The following is a 17,996-nucleotide window of genomic DNA, read 5'->3' on the forward strand; positions in this document are numbered from 1 at the left end:
ATACCTGATCCAATCATTCGACCTGCTGTTTTTACAATCATAATCCATCTAGTCTATTGTCATCCTCTTAATAACTCAAGTTTACAGAATACAAGATCCATCGTCCCTCCCTCCCCCCAAGCGTCTCGTTTCCCATTATTCCTTTTCGGTTTCCGACCAACCTAGTTGTTCTCTCACGAACTACTTTTCACGACAAAAACTTGATGACATTTACTATGGTCCCGATTGTAGTCCCAGTTCTCACTTTTGCACTTGACGACTTAACGCTGTTCATGACCTGTAATGACCCCCACTTTTATTTGTATACGCTGCATGCAAAACAAGCTGCATATTTCTTTGCTATACATTAGATGCATTTTATCATTGGTCTGCTCACAGCTGTGCAAATCCAAAGCAGTCAACCTGAAGCCGAAATGCCAACAAGTCGATCAATGACATACTATGCTCTGGATAATGAATAATTACTGGTATTACACATGCTATTCCGAGATATATCCATCATATGCAAGGTCTTGAAACAAGCAAAGAAGGAAAGAAGGCTCATCAAAAATAGTCGTAAAGGACATCTTCATTGGTTTCAGCGTTCAACCGTTCAACCGCGCTCTAATCATTCCTTTTAATTGTCCCCGACGCGACGGATCAGGTCAAGATCAAATTGCACCCGCCCACTCATTGGCGTAGGCACCAGGGTTCTCTGCTATTTGCTTTGCAATCTCTGGTTCGGACCTCCATATCCGTGTCAAGGACCCATCTGAAGTTGCCGCGAGCTAGAGATTTAAATTAATAATAATAATAAAACAAGTTGTCAGCTCTCCGTATATAATAAAGTGGAATAATAGAAGAGCAGCGCAGCAATGCGGGAGACCGAAAGGAAAGGTGAGAGACGAAGAGCAGACTCACGATATCCTTCCCCCACTCTACCGCACAAACCTCTCTATCCTTTCCCCCTATTTCACTCATTCCTACCTCGAACCCCATCCCAAGCTTCTTCGCCACCGTCGTCGACGCATCTCTCCTTCTGTTCATGTCCTGGCCTCGTTCCTGCGTATCCCAAGTCATCAGCCCGCCTTTACAGCTCCCAGCAGCCAGATACCGGCCATCAGGCGAGAGAGAAAGACGGATGTAAAAATTGGAAATGAGCATGGATGGGTCCGAGTAAGTGGCCGGTTGGACGGCTTCGGCGTATGTCTCTTCTTCTGTAAACGCATTAAACGCTCCAGAGGAGTGGGTCGGGTGGTGCTGAATGAGGGCGGCAGAAGGACGTAAAACATGGACCTTGGAATCACCGCAAAGCGCATAAACATCCCCATTCACCGGTGATTCCACCATTGCGTTTATACTTCTTGCTCGTTTTGCGGGCGATTCGCCGCTCAGCGTGGCATCAGGTAAACTGCCAGATGGCGTACACGTCGGACGTGGGTTGGAAGAGCGGTTGGTTGGGGCAGGGAAACGGAGGTCCCATAATTTGATGATACCGTCAAATGAGCCGCCAGAGGCTAGGGTGCCAGGGATGGAGGAGAGGGCGAGGAGGGAGGTTACGGATCGTGTGGCAGTTCGCTATGAAAGAGGTTGGATGTTAAAGTGTTCATAGTATGCAAGGTGGGGGATTAACTTACACCTGAGCGTTTACCGTCCCCGTGAGCTCCCTTGATGACTATCACCGGATCCAGCACCTCGCCACTCGTTTGCGGTGCAAATCCCGGTATACCATCCCTGTACCTCTCTCTTGAGCCTTCCCTCCTCGCTGGCCCGGCGTCATACTCGCCCAGTTCGGGATCACGCCCTTTTGTTCGAACATCATAAATCAGAATGTTCCCATCCCTTCCGCCCGAAGCAATAACCGATGACTGTGAAGGGTTGTTGGCGGAGCGAGAAGGGTCGAGAAAGGTAACGGTCTTGACAGATGATGTGTGACCACGGAGTGTGGCGAGGAGAGTGGGGACGGGGGTGGTCAGAGCATGTAAGCGTGATGTCTGGTCGCCCGATGCAGTGAGCTGTGGTAACATTTTCAGTTAAATCTACTCGGGACTTTGAAGGAAAGACGACTTGCCACTTTCGTATCGTCCGGGGACCATTTTAAATCAAATATCGCATTCCCATGCGCTCTCCACCACCATCCCTTCTCTTCCCTATGCATCCCCAGTCCCTCATCTACATCTAAAATCCTCACCCCGCCTTCTTCTCCCGCGATACCGATCAACCGGCGTAATCCTTGACTACGCGCGTCGGAACTAGTGTATTGCTTTGCGATATGGTTGAACGAGACGGCGAGAGGAGGAGCAAAGTCTCGAGGACGGCCGGTGGGTGGATGGATTGAGGGTAACAGGATGGAAGCGGGAGGCCTGAGGGGATGGTAAGGTAGGAGAGAATGTAAAAGTGTGGACAGGTATGCTTGGGGCGGGGGTATCACTATGTGCTCTGTCAGCGCGTTGGCCGTTGAACAGGGCAAGCCAAAAGCTTACGACGCTGGTTTGCAAGAGAAGACCCCTGTCCCTTGACTCCGAGTCTTCTTCTCTTTCGTTTCCAAACGCATTCTTCCTTGGTGATTGGCTCAATGACGCGTGTGTTCTCCTTGTCCTGCCGTTCGTCCTTGACGCGTCCGTATCGAGAGGTACTGGGCAGGAAGTAGTCATGTATACTCTGCGATTTGCGCTGTGTGTATAGCCGGCGGTCATCCTCGGAATCCGACTGGTCATCGCTGCTCTGCGAAGCGTCTTCCCCGTCCGACGCTATGGGTGCGGAGCGTGAGCCAGCGGCCAGCGGGGGGATGGACGACGGCCCAGCCAGGTGCACGCGTTTCTTTGCAGACACACCCCATGCGGTGTTCTCTTGACGTTCCCTTTCCGGCCTGGCCCGCTTGGCCAAGAAGATGGGTGCAAGTTTCGGGGGCCGTTTGGCGGACGAGGGGCGCTTGGGAGTCGGAGTGCTGGGGGCATTGGAGGATGTGGCGGAGGGGGGGGAGCGGTTCTGCGGGATGGGCGTGAGGGGGGTCCTGTGCTGCATGGCGGGATGTGAAATATAAGCAAGAAATATAAAGGAAAGAGAGATTTGTGGGAAGAAATGAGCAAGTGGTCTGTGCACCAAAACGCGTCGCGTCAGATTCATCTTTCTCCACCTCACACAAGAAAACGCGTCGCGTACTCGCTCGGTACAATGCATGGCCAAGCTATATTGATATATCAGATACTATAATCCGCTGTTCCTTCCACGCCTTTAAGGCTATCCAGCTCCTCGTCTATGCCCTCCCTCTGATTTTTTAGGAAATCCTCATAGATACGCTCAGACAATGCTCTCAGGCGAGCAATCTCATCGTCCAACGAAAGCGTTGATGAAGCGGGAAGAGCGAATGAACCAAGTTGCGAAGCAAGGTAGTTGCCATCGTCGTACGCTTGCATAGTGATACCCGGGATGTCTTGCAGCTGTTGAGCGTACCGAATGGGAAGAAGGGCTCTATAAAGGGAGAAGATGTCTGTCAAAGACTGGATGATGATTGGGCTTGTAGAATCAAAAGTAAAGGAAGGTGAGGCAAAACTGCGATCCACCGTTAATATCCAAAAAAAATCACTTTTTTCGCGCCTGAAGCCTGTTCTTACCTAGAAGATTGTAACTCCTCCACCTCCTTGAGCAGACCTCTTCCAATATCCAACAACTTTTCGCATGCAGTGGATACAAAGTATTTCTCCTCAATAACCCTTTTCTCTTCACGAAGCTCAGTCCTCCTTTTTTGGGGGGGTGCCGTCATCTGTGGAGAGGTGGACGTGGGATCATCGTCCCGGCTCCGTCCATCACCATTACCACCGCCGCCACCTTCCACTTTATCGCCCAGAACACCAGCTGTATGGTGAACACTGCTTTCTCCACCACCTAAATCCTCTACCGGAATATCTGTATCCCAAAAATCTCTCTCCGCTTCCTTATTCGTCTTCTTCCCCACCTTCTTCCCCAACTTCTTGGCTTCCTTAGGGGGTTTTTTAATAGGTGGTATATCGTTATTGGAAGGAGTTTCCGCTGACAGTGCCCGTGTTGGGTTCGACAGACTCGAAGTCGACGCTGACGTGAATGTAGAAGTGGACGCTGAGAGGGAGTTTTCGTTATCAAACGGTTGATCCCAGGGATCGTATTCCTCTGTTTTGCTCTTTTTGGCCACTTTCTTGCCCAAACGTTTTGCTTCTCGAAGAGGTTTAGTAGGTGCCGATGTTGGTGCAGGTGCTGATACAGGTTTAGGTTCTGGCTGTGGCTCAGACTCTCGTTGAGGTTCGTGTTGAGGTTCGTGTTGAGATACAGGTTGAGGTTGAGGTTCAGGTGCGTGTTCAGTCCTAGCTTCGAGCTCTACCGAGGGATCAAGCTGGGGAAGAGAAGGGCTAGACTCAGGCAGCGACGAACTCGTACTGGCGGCGACGTCTAGGTCCCATCCATCGGCTTCGTCTTCTTCTTGTGGGGCTTGATCAGCCGAGGACGCGGGTGGGATAGACTCCTCATCGAATCCCCACCCGTCTTCGGCTTCTTCCGCATCTTCCCGGTTTACTTGCTTCACCCCCGCCTGCTCAATTTGATTTTCACTGGTCTCTCCGAATCCCCAGCCGTCGCCCTGCGCCTCTCCCGCTTCACCTTGCTCTTTGCTTTGCTCCTTCACGGGCTGATCCTCATCATCACTACTGACCTCCACCTCAACTACCACACTGACCTCTCTCTCTCTCTTCTTCTCCGTCCCTTCCCATCTTCCCCACTCGTTTAACACAAGCACCCTCACAAGGTCGGCCGTATCATATCGTCTCTTATTCGCATACTCCTTCCCTGCCTGTTTCTCCCAGAACGTCTTCAACGGCCGACTGTGATGGAGCTGATCATTAGCTGACGAGACGGGAAGAACAGTATCCTCGATAGCGACGGATGAAACAATTAGATTGAGCCATCCGGGGATAGACGAAGGGGAAGATGGAATGGAGGGGATGATGAGGTGATCAAGGAGGGATTCGAGGGTTTTGACCGTGATCTCGCGGATGAAGGGTTCGCGCTCTGGAGTGTTGGCTTCTTCGGGGTACAGGGTACGAGAGGTAAAGTCCAAAACTTGCTTTAAGCCAGTCAAAACCTCTTGGTCCTCCATGTCTCCGCTGACTTGGTCTGATTTAAGAGAGAAAATTCCGGAAGATGAAGAGATGCTTATTCGGCGTTGAGAGGATACGACGGGTAGGATAATTGTTGTTAATAATTGCGTTTGAAGCGCTTGGAGAAGATTTGGTAACAGCGAGAGGGACGATAGGGCTTTGTAGAGCGATGAAAGAGGATATGGTGAAGCAGTTGTGGTCTGAAGGTAATCCGGGCGCGATGCTTGATTGACCAGGTCGGTTAGTTGCTAAGAGACATACTGAGCTTCATAGCAGACTCACCATTGGGGCTGCTCAACCTGATTTCCTGCCTGACATCCAATTTCATCCCATCCTTTTGCACCACCACAGCCCGCTTGAACCCATCTACCAACTGATCCCTCAGTAATGTCCTCAAAACACTCTCCTTCTCTTCCAACGCCTTGCAAATAGCGGTAGCTTCCAGCCCATCCACTGCTATTTCATTTGCTTCTGCCCCAGTCTCTTTCTTTGCCAAAGGAGCAGAGTCCACTACCCAGTCCTCCACGCCTTGTCCCGCCCACACAACTTCCTCCAACTTTTTCACCTTTTCCACCTTGGCTTTCAAAGCTTTCAGGGCTGCTATATGTCCTTGCGAAGTATCGCGAGCGGATATGGAGTTGAAATGCTTGTTCAAGAGGGAAAGTAAGGGCGGCATGAATGATGTCGCTGGGTCCGAGACATCGACTTGACTCTCCAGCGCTTTGAGTTTGATTTTGAGTTCCGCAAAGTCTGAACAGAGGTTGGAGGAGATTTGGATATGGCTTGATATGGACGGAAGATTGTTCATCAGGATTTCATGGGTTTTCGTCTACCATCACCGTCAGAGTAGATTAGTTCCTGTTGACCTTGATTTGGACAAGACAGTGAGGGACGTACTTTGTTCTCTTCAATTGCATTTTCGAGGTTTTCCTTCACTTTTTTGATCTCATCAACATTCCATCTGGACACTTTCCTTTTGCGCTCATTATTACGTTTGTCGCTACTATCTAAAGGCGGCCGAAGAAGGGGTTCGAGCAGATCTAGCACTTTTGATTGCGCCTGTTCGCACTGTGCCTCCACGGAAGGTTGGTTGCCTTGAACACTGACTTCTGCCTCTGCCTCAGAGGAAATATGTTCCCCTCCTGACCGGTGGAGATGTGATGGGACTGGGAACATGGTTATGTCCTGTCTGGATCTTAGCTGGCACAGAATGTGTTACGTGTTGTGGATCTCAGATGTTGTGCTGCAGTTGTGTCTGTCGTTGTGGGCATTTGACGGCTCCGTCATTCGTGCCGGCTGCTGATGTTGTACCAGTACACGAAACCTTTGCGTCATGATTTTTGCATTTCTTCGGGGATCTCAACTCGACGAATGAACCATGCAGAAACGAAGCACATAAACAATACTTTCATTTAGTACTCTCCCACAACAACTCCCTCGTATCTCTCAAGGAGCAGATTAGTGCTGGTTTGGTGCAATATCTGCTCCGTATGTTTGGGAACTATCAACTATCCTGCAGACAATTTTTCGGTAAATACAACTACTTCGAATTCGTTCAACTTTAAGCTGATAAAGTTCGTACGCTGACCCTTGCTCTTTACCCCTTATGGAATTTAGCGATGCCCATCCAGCCATTCCGGCGGAGCTATGCGACAGGGACGGATCGGTCATACATAAGTGGGCGGTGCAGGTATCGTTTCTGCGAAGAAAGTTATTCCTGCTTCGTTTTTCGAAAGTCGACTTTACAGGCCAATGACCTTCCTGCGCTGTGAGCTTACGTGTAGATCAACTGGCTCATGTTGGGACGATGGGAACTATGCGCCGCTCTGCGCACCTTCACTGCATGCCCTTGCGCAAGATAAATATGTTGCTTGGGAGACACCCATTGGCCCATCTCGTTTTTTCCCCGTCAAAAATGTTCATATCTTTGGAAGTGATCAAGAACAGTTTCTTGCATCTACACTCACGTCCTCGACTTGACACGAACAACGGTCTATAAGTTGATCCACGAGGTAGGTCCGTTCTGCCGCGACAACGTAAATCCTGTTGTTGTAGTCGAGTACGTGTGATGCGGTGGAGGCTCAGGGAAAGCGAGGACGGATTGGGTTGGTTGGTTCGTTGGACGGCTTTATACCTCTTTGCGCGACCTTTTTCTTCTCTTTCTTTACGTATCATAGATAACCTAGGAATCAACAAATCCCCGTGAGTACTCTATTGTATACTGTCATGAGGACATCGTATTACAGAGTCTAAAAAGTTGCGATTGTAGATATTTCCTCTGCAAGCATTTGTTCTTGTTGTACGAGGAATCTGTTGAAGGCCCTATGGACTGGTTACTCTTTGTCTTCACGGCAATTCGACTTCGCAAGGCCCCATTTTGGGACTTCAATCAGATTACAGCGCTTTCGATCGGCATCGAGACAGGGTTGGACTCTTTTCTCGAGGAAGTTAATGTTGACGAAGAAGACCTGTTGGCAACAACAGCGACGACACTAGCGACCTTGCTTTCCCCGGCCATTTCAGCGGCACAGGCGTACCCGAATTTTGCGTTGACGATCAACTGAGTTCATTGCAAGAACAGGAACTGTCAGCCAATGCTGAGAAAGCTGTCTCGACATCGATGGAAATATCCGCAATGTACCAAGAACTTTCGATAGCAGCTGCTCAACAAGCAAAATGCCAGGAGCTGATGGTTGCAGAATATTGAAAGAAGCAAGCTGAAGGTGTTGCATAAATGTGTTTGGGGGAGAGGGGAGGTTCGGGGATTGTGGAATGGGATAACTATGATGTCAGATGAAGTAACCGACGATGTGCTTATAGTTTTGCGAGGAGAGGAAGATGAGGGAGAAGCACCGAAGGCTACCAAGGGGGAGATATTGGGGAAGTGCTTGGAAATTAGGAAGTTTTGAATGATATGACGGTCATAGCCAAGGACCCAAATAGGCTTAGTGGGCTACAAAGGCACTTGGTGGAGTACTACACGGAGCCGCGATCCGTGCACTGAGGCTCCAGGCAATTCAAGACGGTTTGGAAAGCAAGGACGGCAGTGCTGATGAGATGAGAAATACTTTGGAGGAGGAGGAATAGTAGATGAAAGCGGACTATTGCGAGGGATCATTCTGGACAGGGTGCTAATAAGGGGGAAGAAGAGGGTGTACGATAGGGCGCCTGTGTACAGTAAGTTTCTCAATCCGTCTTAAAGCCTTGCTGACCAAGGAGTGTATTGATTTTCTCATACCGACGCTCTTCTCTTTTTCATCTATCCATATGTTTCACCTATACATACCCCAACCCGATTACCATCATGGCTCCTCTCCCAACCATCCCATACAACACCAGGTCGGCCGGTCAGTCCTCCAACGAGGAAGGACCAATTCAATCCCCCGACTCATTACCAACTCCCCCCCAACCCCCCAGTTCAAGAATCAGCAACCTCTGTTCCCCCCTCCACATCCGATCTCGTCCAGCTCAGGATGCTGGAGATCCTTGAAAGGTTCTCAACGAACACCACCTCTATCACTACCAACTCTAGGGCGCCCGAAACCAGGCACCTAGCCAAAGAACCTGACTCGTTTAGTGGGAATCCCACCGAGTTAGAAAACTTCCTAACCTCCTGTGTCCTTTATATGGACTGCTACCCAGGGACCTTCAACAGTGACAAGGCAAAAATCAACTTCATTATCAGCCATTGCCGGCATAAGGTAATGAAATCCCTCCGCCCGCTGATGAACCGTGCACAGCAACCGGAACTCCTCCAAAATTACGAGGAATTCCTTAAGTACCTCCGTCGCCATTGGGGAGACCCAGACGAGAAGTGGAACGCTAAAAGAGAAATACGGAACCGGCAAGAGCGACGTTACCTCTCTGGTTACAAGGATCCTGGTGGTTTGACCAACATCACCCTTCGATTCTTTAAACCCAACCTTCCTGCCCATGTCCAACCCATGGACGCGGGAATCATCAGTGCCTTTAAGTCTCGTTACCGAGCCAAGGTCATCCCGTTCGCTCTTGCAAATTACGAAGACGGTGTACCTCCACACCTTTGCTACAAAGTAGACATCAAGAGTGCTATGGAAATGGCCGATGATTCCTGGAATGAGATCACGGGCGAGACAGTAGAGAACTGTTGGAAGAAGGTGAGTGGGTGTATCAGAGGGCGGAAGAGGAAATCATTCGGTGTTTCCCATCACAGTCTGATACTGATTGCTACAACGGTGATAGGTCTTGCACGTCCTCAATTTGGGCCCCGCATCCCTGAGAAAGAACAGCCAGTATGGAGCGCCTACCACGGCACAGAGATCGAAGGCCACTGCGTCTTCGATCGCTACCATTATGTACGCGTCCTCCATCGTGAATGGGATAGCGAAAATTACGCCAAGAGACTTCCACTAACCGGTTTCAACTCGCCGCTCAGGTACATTTTGTTCTGTCTGTGGCTCCGAAAATCGACAATGTCGATATAGCCGTACATGATACGGTTTATCATTCCGGCATTTCCTTTTTTCGGAGTCTGGAGGATGTCGAACAGCAAGCCATCATAGACTTCTATGACGAGTAAGTCTACAGGTCCATGGCCTTCCTGTCTGCTTGTTTTCTCTCACTGACTTGGATGGATACCAGCCATGCTCGAGACGACCGGGGAGAAGGGGATGGGAGGATTAGCAGCATGTGGCAGAATTTGTGGAAGTGGAGGTCGCAGCAGAGGAGGGGGGAATGATGGTGGCGGATGAAATATGTAATAATATAACCAATGTAGCTATGGAGAATGCTTGCTACGAAGATGGCTTTGCTCGACATTCAAAAGTTCTCCTAGCCTGCAGTGCAGCATTGAAAAGCCAGCAGATGGTTGTTGAAATAGTGACAAGGCTATGGTAATCCAAACCAAGGTCCTGCAGCAATCCCAGTCAAGCCTAGTCACCAGTTGGGAAAGATAAGAACCCCAGGCTAAAGTGGGATTGATGGCACATTATTTATGTATGCATATAAAGGTGGACTAAAAGCTTGGATCGGAATTGATGGCAGCTTATGTATGCATTTGAAGGTGGAATAAGTCCTTGGGGACGTTTATGAAAACTGGTTGACCAGGCTTGGAGCTGAGTTTGGGAGCGTCGAGAGCACTTTAGAAGGTCAATTCAAAGGTGCATTCCCAGGTCCCCAAAGGTAGCCTAAGGCCCGATAAATGTTGCTGAAATTTTTCAGGCATTGGAAAACAGAACCTTCTTTTTCGTCATCCTCCAGAGGGGGAGAATCGAGATCCGGAACCCCCCAAATTGTTGCACGGCCATATTCCTCCGGATCTGAGGAAGCCAACTGTATTTAATTAAAACGTTGAACCAAACAAAACTATGTAAAACAAAAAGCAAAAAGAAGCCTCCGGCGGGGCTCGAACCCGCAACCGCACGATTGAGATGATGGCCCGTAACCGGTTCAAGCAGACTCTAAGAGTCGTGCGCGCTACCGATTGCGCCACGGGGGCTTTTATATTTTGCTTGACTCTAGCACTTTGATGGATGTGTTTAGCTTATCTTTAAGTAAGTGGAGTTCCTTTCTCAACTCCTTGTTACGTACGCGCATTTCCGTCCTCTACATATAGTTCGTTAGGTTGTTTCCCGAACCACCATACTAAACGCACCGTTTGTTTTTTTGGTCTACAATTGACTCGTCTATAGAGGAGCTAAATAGACATCCGGAGCCTCCAATAACAGCGCACTACTCCTCCTGCACTTTCAAGTAGATCTCCGCGATACACAAGCAATTACCTCCCACCTCCACCTACAGCCACAATGCTGTCCGCCCAGCCACCGATAGACCCATCCCCACCTCCATCTTCCTCCTCCTCTCGCAGGGTAGCATACTATTACGATCAGGATGTGGGAAACTACAACTACTATCTGGGTCATCCCATGAAGCCCCACCGAATAAGGATGGCGCACAATTTGATTGTCAACTACGGGATGTGTGATGAGGAAGGGCAGGAGCATGGCCCCGCAGAAGTATGGGGCGAAGGAAAGAGGGCAGTGAATGATGAGATTGCCCAAAATTGGGGGGGAGGCGAGATGGGCGATGCAGAAGTGAAGTGGGAAAAGGCGGCGCTTAGGGGATCAAGGAGTAAGACGATGCAGGTTTTTGTAAGTGTTGCTCGCCTTCTTTGGAGAAGTATGACCAACCAAATTTTTGTAGAAACCTCGAAGGGCTACCAAAGAAGAAATGACTCGGTTTCATACAGATGAATATATAGACCTGCTAGAGGCAGTTACCCCGGAGACTGCGGATGCTTTAACAGGGGGCGGAACGAGGTGTAAGTCTCTCCTGCAGCATTTTCCCGTACATTTCAGACCATTGACATGCCATCTAGGCCTTATTGGTGAGGACTGTCCCGCATTCGACGGTTTATTCGAGTTCTGCACCATCTCTGCAGGTGGATCGTTAGGTACGATTTTGCCCCTTCTGTACTAGATTTGAGCACTTATCCGATTGCAATAGGTGCTGCTGAACGTCTGAACGCCGGTGCTGCCGACATTGTCATCAATTGGGCTGGTGGTCTGCATCACGCCAAGAAGACTGAAGCAAGTGGTTTCTGCTACGTGAATGACATGTATGTTCCTGCCCTTTTCTTAAGGTTTCTTAGCTTACATGTTTGCAGTGTGTTGGGTATTCTTGAGCTTCTCAGAATACATCCCCGAGTTCTCTACATTGATGTTGACGTACATCACGGAGACGGTGTAGAGGAAGCGTTCTACGTAACGGACAGGGTCATGACTTGTAGTTTCCACCGATTTGGAGAATTCTTTCCTGGTACAGGTGATGTCAGAGTGAGTTCTTTGTTAGGTGTATAAAGATCTTTTGCTGATAAAATCGACAGGATGTTGGTATGAAGAAAGGAAAAGGCTACGCCGTGAACGTCCCACTCCGAGACGGTATCACCGATGACAGTTTCCAATCAATATTCAAGCCTGTGAGTATCCCATCGCGACTCTTTCTAACAGAAGCTGATGTTAAATCAGGTGATTGACCGTATCATGTCACACTTCCGACCCAGCGCTGTCGTCCTTCAAATGGGTGCCGATTCTATATCAGGCGACAAACTCGGTGGCTTCAACCTAACTTTGGAAGGTAGGTTTTCTTTTGCATGTGCTGCCCGAGAAATAAGAATAAATAGCTCATGTTCTCCTTCTGAAATAGGTCATGCGGAGTGTGCCAGATTTATCAAGAGTTTCAATGTACCTGTTATGATGGTTGGTGGGGGTGGATATACTGTGTAAGTCCAGCTGATACTCTGTGCAGAGTTACGATAGCTGATGAATGATATAGTAAAAACGTTGCAAGGGCTTGGACTAAGGAGACTGCCATTATGTGCGGTGTGGACCTTGCTGAGGACTTGCCTTACAATCAATTGTGCGTCTTACATTCATCTCTTGTGATGAGGAAAATGTTAACAGATAAAATAGCTTGGAATATTACGGACCTCGATACAAGCTTGAAGTTTTGCCCACCAATGCCGTAGACCATAATCCCCCCGAATACCTGGAGCGTATCAAGTAAGCTTCCGGTTCCTTCTGGTATGAGCAGCAGCTAACATTTTGTGAATCAGGAATCAAGTGTTTGAGAACCTCCGAAGTCTTCCATTTGCTCCTTCTGCTCAAATGCGTTCTGTCCCAAGTAAGACTATTGGCCAGGTTTTGGGTATAACGGATGGCGGTGACGAGGAACCCGAAGATGAGATTGATCAGCGTATAAAGAGTGAGCCAACCATCCCGCCCGAAACCACATCTTCATCAGAAAACTCATGAAGATCTCCGTTTTTATAGAACTGTTGAAACGGCGCCGAGCCAATGTCCTAGATGTCGACGCCTCTTCATCTTCCGAATCCGAAACCGACACCCCAGCCTTCTCCCGTCCCGGACGAGCCAGACGTCAAGGTGGCAATTTTTCCGGCCGTGGTCGCTCATCCCGTCTCGCCCAACTGCAACGTAACCGCGAAAGAAGGGAAGCAGCGCAGGAAGCGTCCAATGAAGTGGAAGATGATCCTTGTGGGGTGTTGGGGAAGAAGAAGAGGAGTTTCTTCAAGGTGGTTCCCAAGTTGAATGGTGTGGGAGTTGAGCCGATAGACGCGACGGGTTTCGGAATCGGTGTGGTGACCAATGGACTCAATGGTGTAGGAGGATTGAAGGATCGGTTGGGGATACCGGTGGTAGAGCAGTGGAAAGGGGACGGGATCGTGTCGAGGGGTGGTACGCCAGCGAGTATAGCGTGAAAAGGCATGTGCCTCATATCAAAATGAGGGATGTTGCAATCTTTTTTTGGTTTCAGTTTTGCGTTCATACTTCATGGTCAGTATGCATTATTAGTCTTGTTGGTTTCATTATTCGGAACATGATGTCGTGAGAGTGGCTTTCTTCTTACAAGCTCCCGATGTTTCTCCTTTCTCTCTCGTTTCAACATACGAAGTCTCTTTTCTCGACCAATGGTCTCTCTTCATTTTTTGCCTGATCATATCGATCTGCATCTGGTGAAACCGCACCCAGCCGTAAGGCCTGCTCGTTTTGGAACAATAGGAGGAGTCGATGATGTCAAAGGCAGTTCTGAAGCAGCCTCGTAATTTGCCTCATAGTAATTGTATTCGAAAAGATAGTTGTGAGTGGGTCCTCCAAGGAATTATATTCAGAAAATTCCCTGTCGATAGGGTTCGAGAAGCTGCTGGGAGGAAGAAGTCGGTAAGTAGTAGAAATTTTGAGGGATTAGGGCTCGTATTCACGGATAGAGAAACCGTGAATAGGAGTACTTTTTATTTATTTCCGAGGAACAATGATTTGATTGATGTGAAGGAGACTTACCTGGCTGGCATAATCATGAAGAAGATTGAAACGCGCTGCCTCGGCCCATTTAAGTGAGTGGTGTTATCTTGAATTTTGGCTCTTCTCAAATATCCAAGCTTGACCGGCCATGTGGTAGCGGGCCAGAGAAGTTTCCAATTAGCACTTCAGAGACCTCCGACCAGGGTCATTGTAGGTTTTACTAGCAATGATGGTCGCATCCTGCTAAACCGACCAAGAAGTTATTGGCCAAATCCGACGTCGCAAATTTGTCAATGGTATTTGATGCAATCATTTCCTCCCATAGCGAAACGACAAGGGTGTCCCCAAAGATCTCGTATGTGGGCTTGCACCAATCGCACTTGAGCATGGGGGAAGGCCATACGGGGATTTTGCCAGGATCTCCTCCTCCTACTAATACCGCCGTTTCCAGGCTCATCTTGGTTGAGAAGTGACAGGCAATCATTGCTCCTCATTTTCTTTAACAGTTTCTTATCACACGCAGCTTTCCCTTCGCCATTTTTAAAAACTTCACAAACAAAGCCATTTCTCACGACATGCTGGATTCCTCAGCAGATGTCATGTCGTTCGATCTGCGGATCGACGTCGACAGATCTCCATGAAGTTTCTTTACGTAACGATGTTCCCACCACTTTGTTTCTTAATTGGCGGCAGCAACAGCATCGCCGTGCTGCACAGCCGCGCCATTCACATACTTTTCCATAATCTATCCCACTGCTCAGCTTTACCTTTTCTCTTCACCTAAGCCGCAAGTATCCCCAGTACCCAGCCTTTAACCATGTAAGCATACTGCTCCTAGTCCCAGAACTGCGAGTCCAACGTCCACTCCGCCGTGCGCTGATATCAAGACTTAGGTCTTCTGAACCTTACGACCCCTACATCCCCTCTGGTTCCCAACCCCCAGCTGGCCCTTCTTCTAGCGGCAACAATGCTCAAAGTACGAAGGTGGGTCATTAACGTCGTGTTCTCTGGCCTTGGGCGCTCAGAACACCTGTTCTAGGTGAACGAATGGGAGTATGAGAACGCCGAAAGGTTAATTAGCTGATCACGTCGACGTGTAGATCCAAGCAATCCAATCGCAAATTGACGAGACAATCGACACTATGCATGACAATATTACAAAAGTCGCTGAACGAGGAGAAAGGTTAGATGCTTTGCAGGATAAGACTGGTGAGTTGGACACTTTTGGAATTGCTGTTAGTCGGAAGTCGAGGGTTTGATGGCTCGTGAGACAGCAAAAGGCAGGAAGTGCCATGCTAGAAAGGCTGCAGAGATGGTACAGTAGGGACGTTGAGGTTGTCTTACCTCACAGTGTCTGCGTTCCCAGAACCATTGCCAAAGGAAAAGCACTGCTTGAAGTTGAAGACTTTTGCTCTAGTGAACCTCGTTAATCTGCTACGATCGGTCTTTTTGCCTAAATTGAACACACTTATTGCAACCCCCCTCCCCCCCCCCCTCCCAATATGTTTATCATATAGCGTCCACAGGCCTTTGAGTCAACTCCAAGCGTCTCCTCCTAACCTCGCGCTCGCATTTATCCTATCCTTGTTCTGAAATGCGATTGCTAACTTCCCCTGTCTTTAGACACCTTAGCCGTCTCTGCCCAAGGTTTCCGCCGCGGTGCCAGCCGTGTACGCAAGCAAATGTGGTTGAAGGACATGAAGATGCGAATAATTATCGCTGTCGGTGTCTGCGTCCTTATCGTCATCATCGTCGTGCCTATCGTCAAGGCGTAAGCGTACCCCACGATATTCTTATTAACATTCCATGACGCTGACAATCTCATTGCGTGCCCACAGCGTTCAGAAGTAAACAATCTGCCTTCATCCCCAAATTTTTGGCCTTTGTTGAAATATTCGAAATATCGCTACCCACAACTATGTGTATACCCTTCCGCCCTGGTATTTTAGGGTCCCCAGTTCCGTTTTTTCGTGTATATCCTAGCTTCATTTACGGGGAAAACTGCGAAGAATGGTATTTAGTGGACGCTCAAGGAATTTCTTACTTTCGCTCTCAATCTTCGATACTGGATCGGGATACGGAAATGAATGCTTTTACGACTTTATAGGGCATCTGCTGGTAAGAAGCAGACTGATTGTAACTGCGACTGATTAGATAAGGATCTTTGGTTCTGAATTTTGCGGTAATGTCTTGATGCCCCGTGGCTGATCGCAAAGAAACCATCATCTGTGACAACAGATATTTGCGCAATAATGTATAAAAAGCTTAAGTCCTACCCAAAAACAGACTGAAATACGCACTGCCTTCGTGGACAAGCAAGAGATACGGAGATAGTATATACAAAAAGACAAGTCAGGATAGACGGTCGATAAAATCCAGCCAACATGACATGTTGCTGACATCACTCATTAGGACCAACGAGATATTACATATCCAACTCTTCCTATATATCGCTGCCATCTAAAAAACAGGTCAATGTAAGGAAATGGACTAGCAGATTCTAAAAGAGAAGGGCGTCAGCGGCGTCTTGTACTGGATGAAGAGCACGAAGACGGAGCAGACCTTGGGGGGAATAAGTGGATGATTATCCACATTTATCAGAGCTGGGTCAGCCGGTGAGTGGGTACATGCCTGTCCTCTTGAAAATGAAGTCAGACAGGCATACTATAACATGGGGTATGTTTTCTTGTCATCAGACTCATGCCTCGCCGGCATACTCACTCCAGCACCAGTCTTTTCAAGACAGCAATCATTTAACCAATGGCAATTCACTCAGTTTACTGACATTTTTTATGATGACATGATCTAGGTATTCACTGCATCTTGGGAAACAGTTGTAGGAGTGATAAATGCGAAGAGGGTGACGAAAAGGAAAAGATGTGAGCGGGAGGCGAGACACAAGATAGGGGTGGGAAAACTTGACAAGAGGAAGATACAGGAAAGGATTCTTTGTTGGTAAGTTATATCATATTGGGAGTAATGACCCAAGTAGCAGTAGAAGAAAAGTTGATTATATGTTTTGTGGTCAGAAGTGGAAAGGGATGGGAGAATGCTCAAATCATCATGGAGGATGCATCTCAAGATCCCAATTAGGAGCTGTATTATTTCAATCTTGTACGAATAGAAGAAACTTAAGAAGAAGTCAAGGAAACACTCTCAAAGAAGCTATTCTAGTTTTGCTGCGATCTCACTACGAGGGGTGCTTCGCGCAAAGCTGACTAGATGTCAGTCTATCGCTTAGAGCAGAAGAGCGCCACCGATGACAGCGGAGACGCCGATGGCAACAGAGCCGAAGGCAGCGGCGTTGCCAAAGACGGAGGCGGCACCGGAAGAGGCACTAGAAGTTTCAGCGGTGGAGGCAGATGAGGTGCTTGCTGCAGCATCAGAGCTGGAAGACTGAGACGAAGCTGTGGAGGCGGCAGCGGCGCTGGAGGAAGAGCTTGTGGTGTTGCACGCGTCTTCTGAAAGGTCATACCACACGGGGACGTCGGTAGAACAGTCAGACCTACGGTGGATGTCAGCGGCTAGCTAAATTGAAGGGCAGGAAATAAGATTGTTGGCGTACTGGTAAAGGCAGTTCTTAACGTAGGTAATGAAATCGTCGGAACAGAGACAAGAGGTCTCATTGCTAGTGAATGGCGTGAGTGACCAACTCGCATGAGATGAGGAAATGAGAAGACTAACTAAGAAGAAGCGGAAGGGCAATAGGTAGGCTGCTGCTCGCTCATACAAGTGAGCATACAGGTGGTATAGCTAGGCTGCCGTGTCAGTCCACTGAACTTGGAGAAGGAAATTGACGAAGGAACAATGATTACTCACGCGTTAACCATGACGGCAGGGACAAGAGCAACTGCAGCAACGAAGAACTTCATGTTGATGGCTTCCGTGATTGGGACTGTCTGAAAATGAGCCGAGTGATGGACTTTGAAAGAAATTTGTTGTTGAGGGAACGTTTATCTTGCAGTCTTTGACTTTATACCATTGCTTCCACAAGCCCTTATCTGAGGACATCCAGTCAGGAAAACCAGTCAGAAAAAAGACGCATACAAGACGCTGAATCGGCCGAATATCCAGATCAGTCACATATGGAAGAAAG

At 48.5% G+C, this 17,996-nt stretch overlaps 6 protein-coding genes and 1 non-coding gene across 7 annotated transcripts; 3 read left to right on the forward strand and 4 right to left on the reverse strand.

Moving 5' to 3' along the window:
- Positions 1-650: 650 nt before the first annotated feature.
- CNBI3220 (hypothetical protein) lies at positions 651-3,003 on the reverse strand (the record flags this gene model as incomplete). Its single annotated transcript, XM_768290.1, has 5 exons — positions 651-767; positions 901-1,557; positions 1,617-1,994; positions 2,054-2,409; positions 2,463-3,003. The coding sequence occupies 5 exons, from the start codon at positions 3,001-3,003 to the stop codon at positions 651-653; spliced, it is 2,049 nt and encodes a 682-aa protein (XP_773383.1).
- A 176-nt stretch (positions 3,004-3,179) lies between these two features.
- CNBI3230 (hypothetical protein) lies at positions 3,180-6,281 on the reverse strand (the record flags this gene model as incomplete). The annotated part of the gene is made up of 5 exons (XM_768291.1): positions 3,180-3,531; positions 3,594-4,329; positions 4,384-5,328; positions 5,388-5,934; positions 6,003-6,281. The coding sequence occupies 5 exons, from the start codon at positions 6,279-6,281 to the stop codon at positions 3,180-3,182; spliced, it is 2,859 nt and encodes a 952-aa protein (XP_773384.1).
- Positions 6,282-8,578: 2,297 nt separating this feature from the next.
- CNBI3240 (hypothetical protein) lies at positions 8,579-9,568 on the forward strand (the record flags this gene model as incomplete). The annotated part of the gene is made up of 1 exon (XM_768292.1): positions 8,579-9,568. One exon carries the CDS (start codon positions 8,579-8,581, stop codon positions 9,566-9,568), a length of 990 nt encoding a protein of 329 aa, XP_773385.1.
- Positions 9,569-10,473: 905 nt separating this feature from the next.
- On the reverse strand, positions 10,474-10,581 carry CNBIt050. The gene is made up of 2 exons: positions 10,544-10,581; positions 10,474-10,510 (listed from the first exon to the last, which is right to left on the reverse strand). It is a non-coding gene; the product is annotated as a tRNA-Lys (tRNA).
- A 307-nt stretch (positions 10,582-10,888) lies between these two features.
- On the forward strand, positions 10,889-13,359 carry CNBI3250 (hypothetical protein; the record flags this gene model as incomplete). Its single annotated transcript, XM_768293.1, has 12 exons — positions 10,889-11,233; positions 11,286-11,403; positions 11,461-11,535; positions 11,589-11,700; positions 11,749-11,917; positions 11,968-12,060; positions 12,110-12,218; positions 12,288-12,363; positions 12,417-12,500; positions 12,554-12,643; positions 12,697-12,845; positions 12,914-13,359. 12 exons carry the CDS (start codon positions 10,889-10,891, stop codon positions 13,357-13,359), a joined length of 1,866 nt encoding a protein of 621 aa, XP_773386.1.
- Positions 13,360-14,717: 1,358 nt separating this feature from the next.
- CNBI3260 (hypothetical protein) lies at positions 14,718-15,751 on the forward strand (the record flags this gene model as incomplete). The annotated part of the gene is made up of 5 exons (XM_768294.1): positions 14,718-14,719; positions 14,794-14,884; positions 15,001-15,109; positions 15,524-15,671; positions 15,739-15,751. Coding segments are annotated over 5 exons (363 nt in total).
- Positions 15,752-17,137: 1,386 nt separating this feature from the next.
- Positions 17,138-17,772, reverse strand: CNBI3270 (hypothetical protein; the record flags this gene model as incomplete). Its single annotated transcript, XM_768295.1, has 4 exons — positions 17,138-17,405; positions 17,466-17,528; positions 17,585-17,653; positions 17,720-17,772. The coding sequence occupies 4 exons, from the start codon at positions 17,770-17,772 to the stop codon at positions 17,138-17,140; spliced, it is 453 nt and encodes a 150-aa protein (XP_773388.1).
- Between the last annotated feature and the right edge of the window lie 224 nt (positions 17,773-17,996).

This window comes from Cryptococcus neoformans, chromosome 9 (assembly GCF_000149385.1).
Source record: "Cryptococcus neoformans var. neoformans B-3501A chromosome 9, whole genome shotgun sequence".
In the NCBI taxonomy this organism is placed as follows: domain Eukaryota; kingdom Fungi; phylum Basidiomycota; class Tremellomycetes; order Tremellales; family Cryptococcaceae; genus Cryptococcus; species Cryptococcus deneoformans.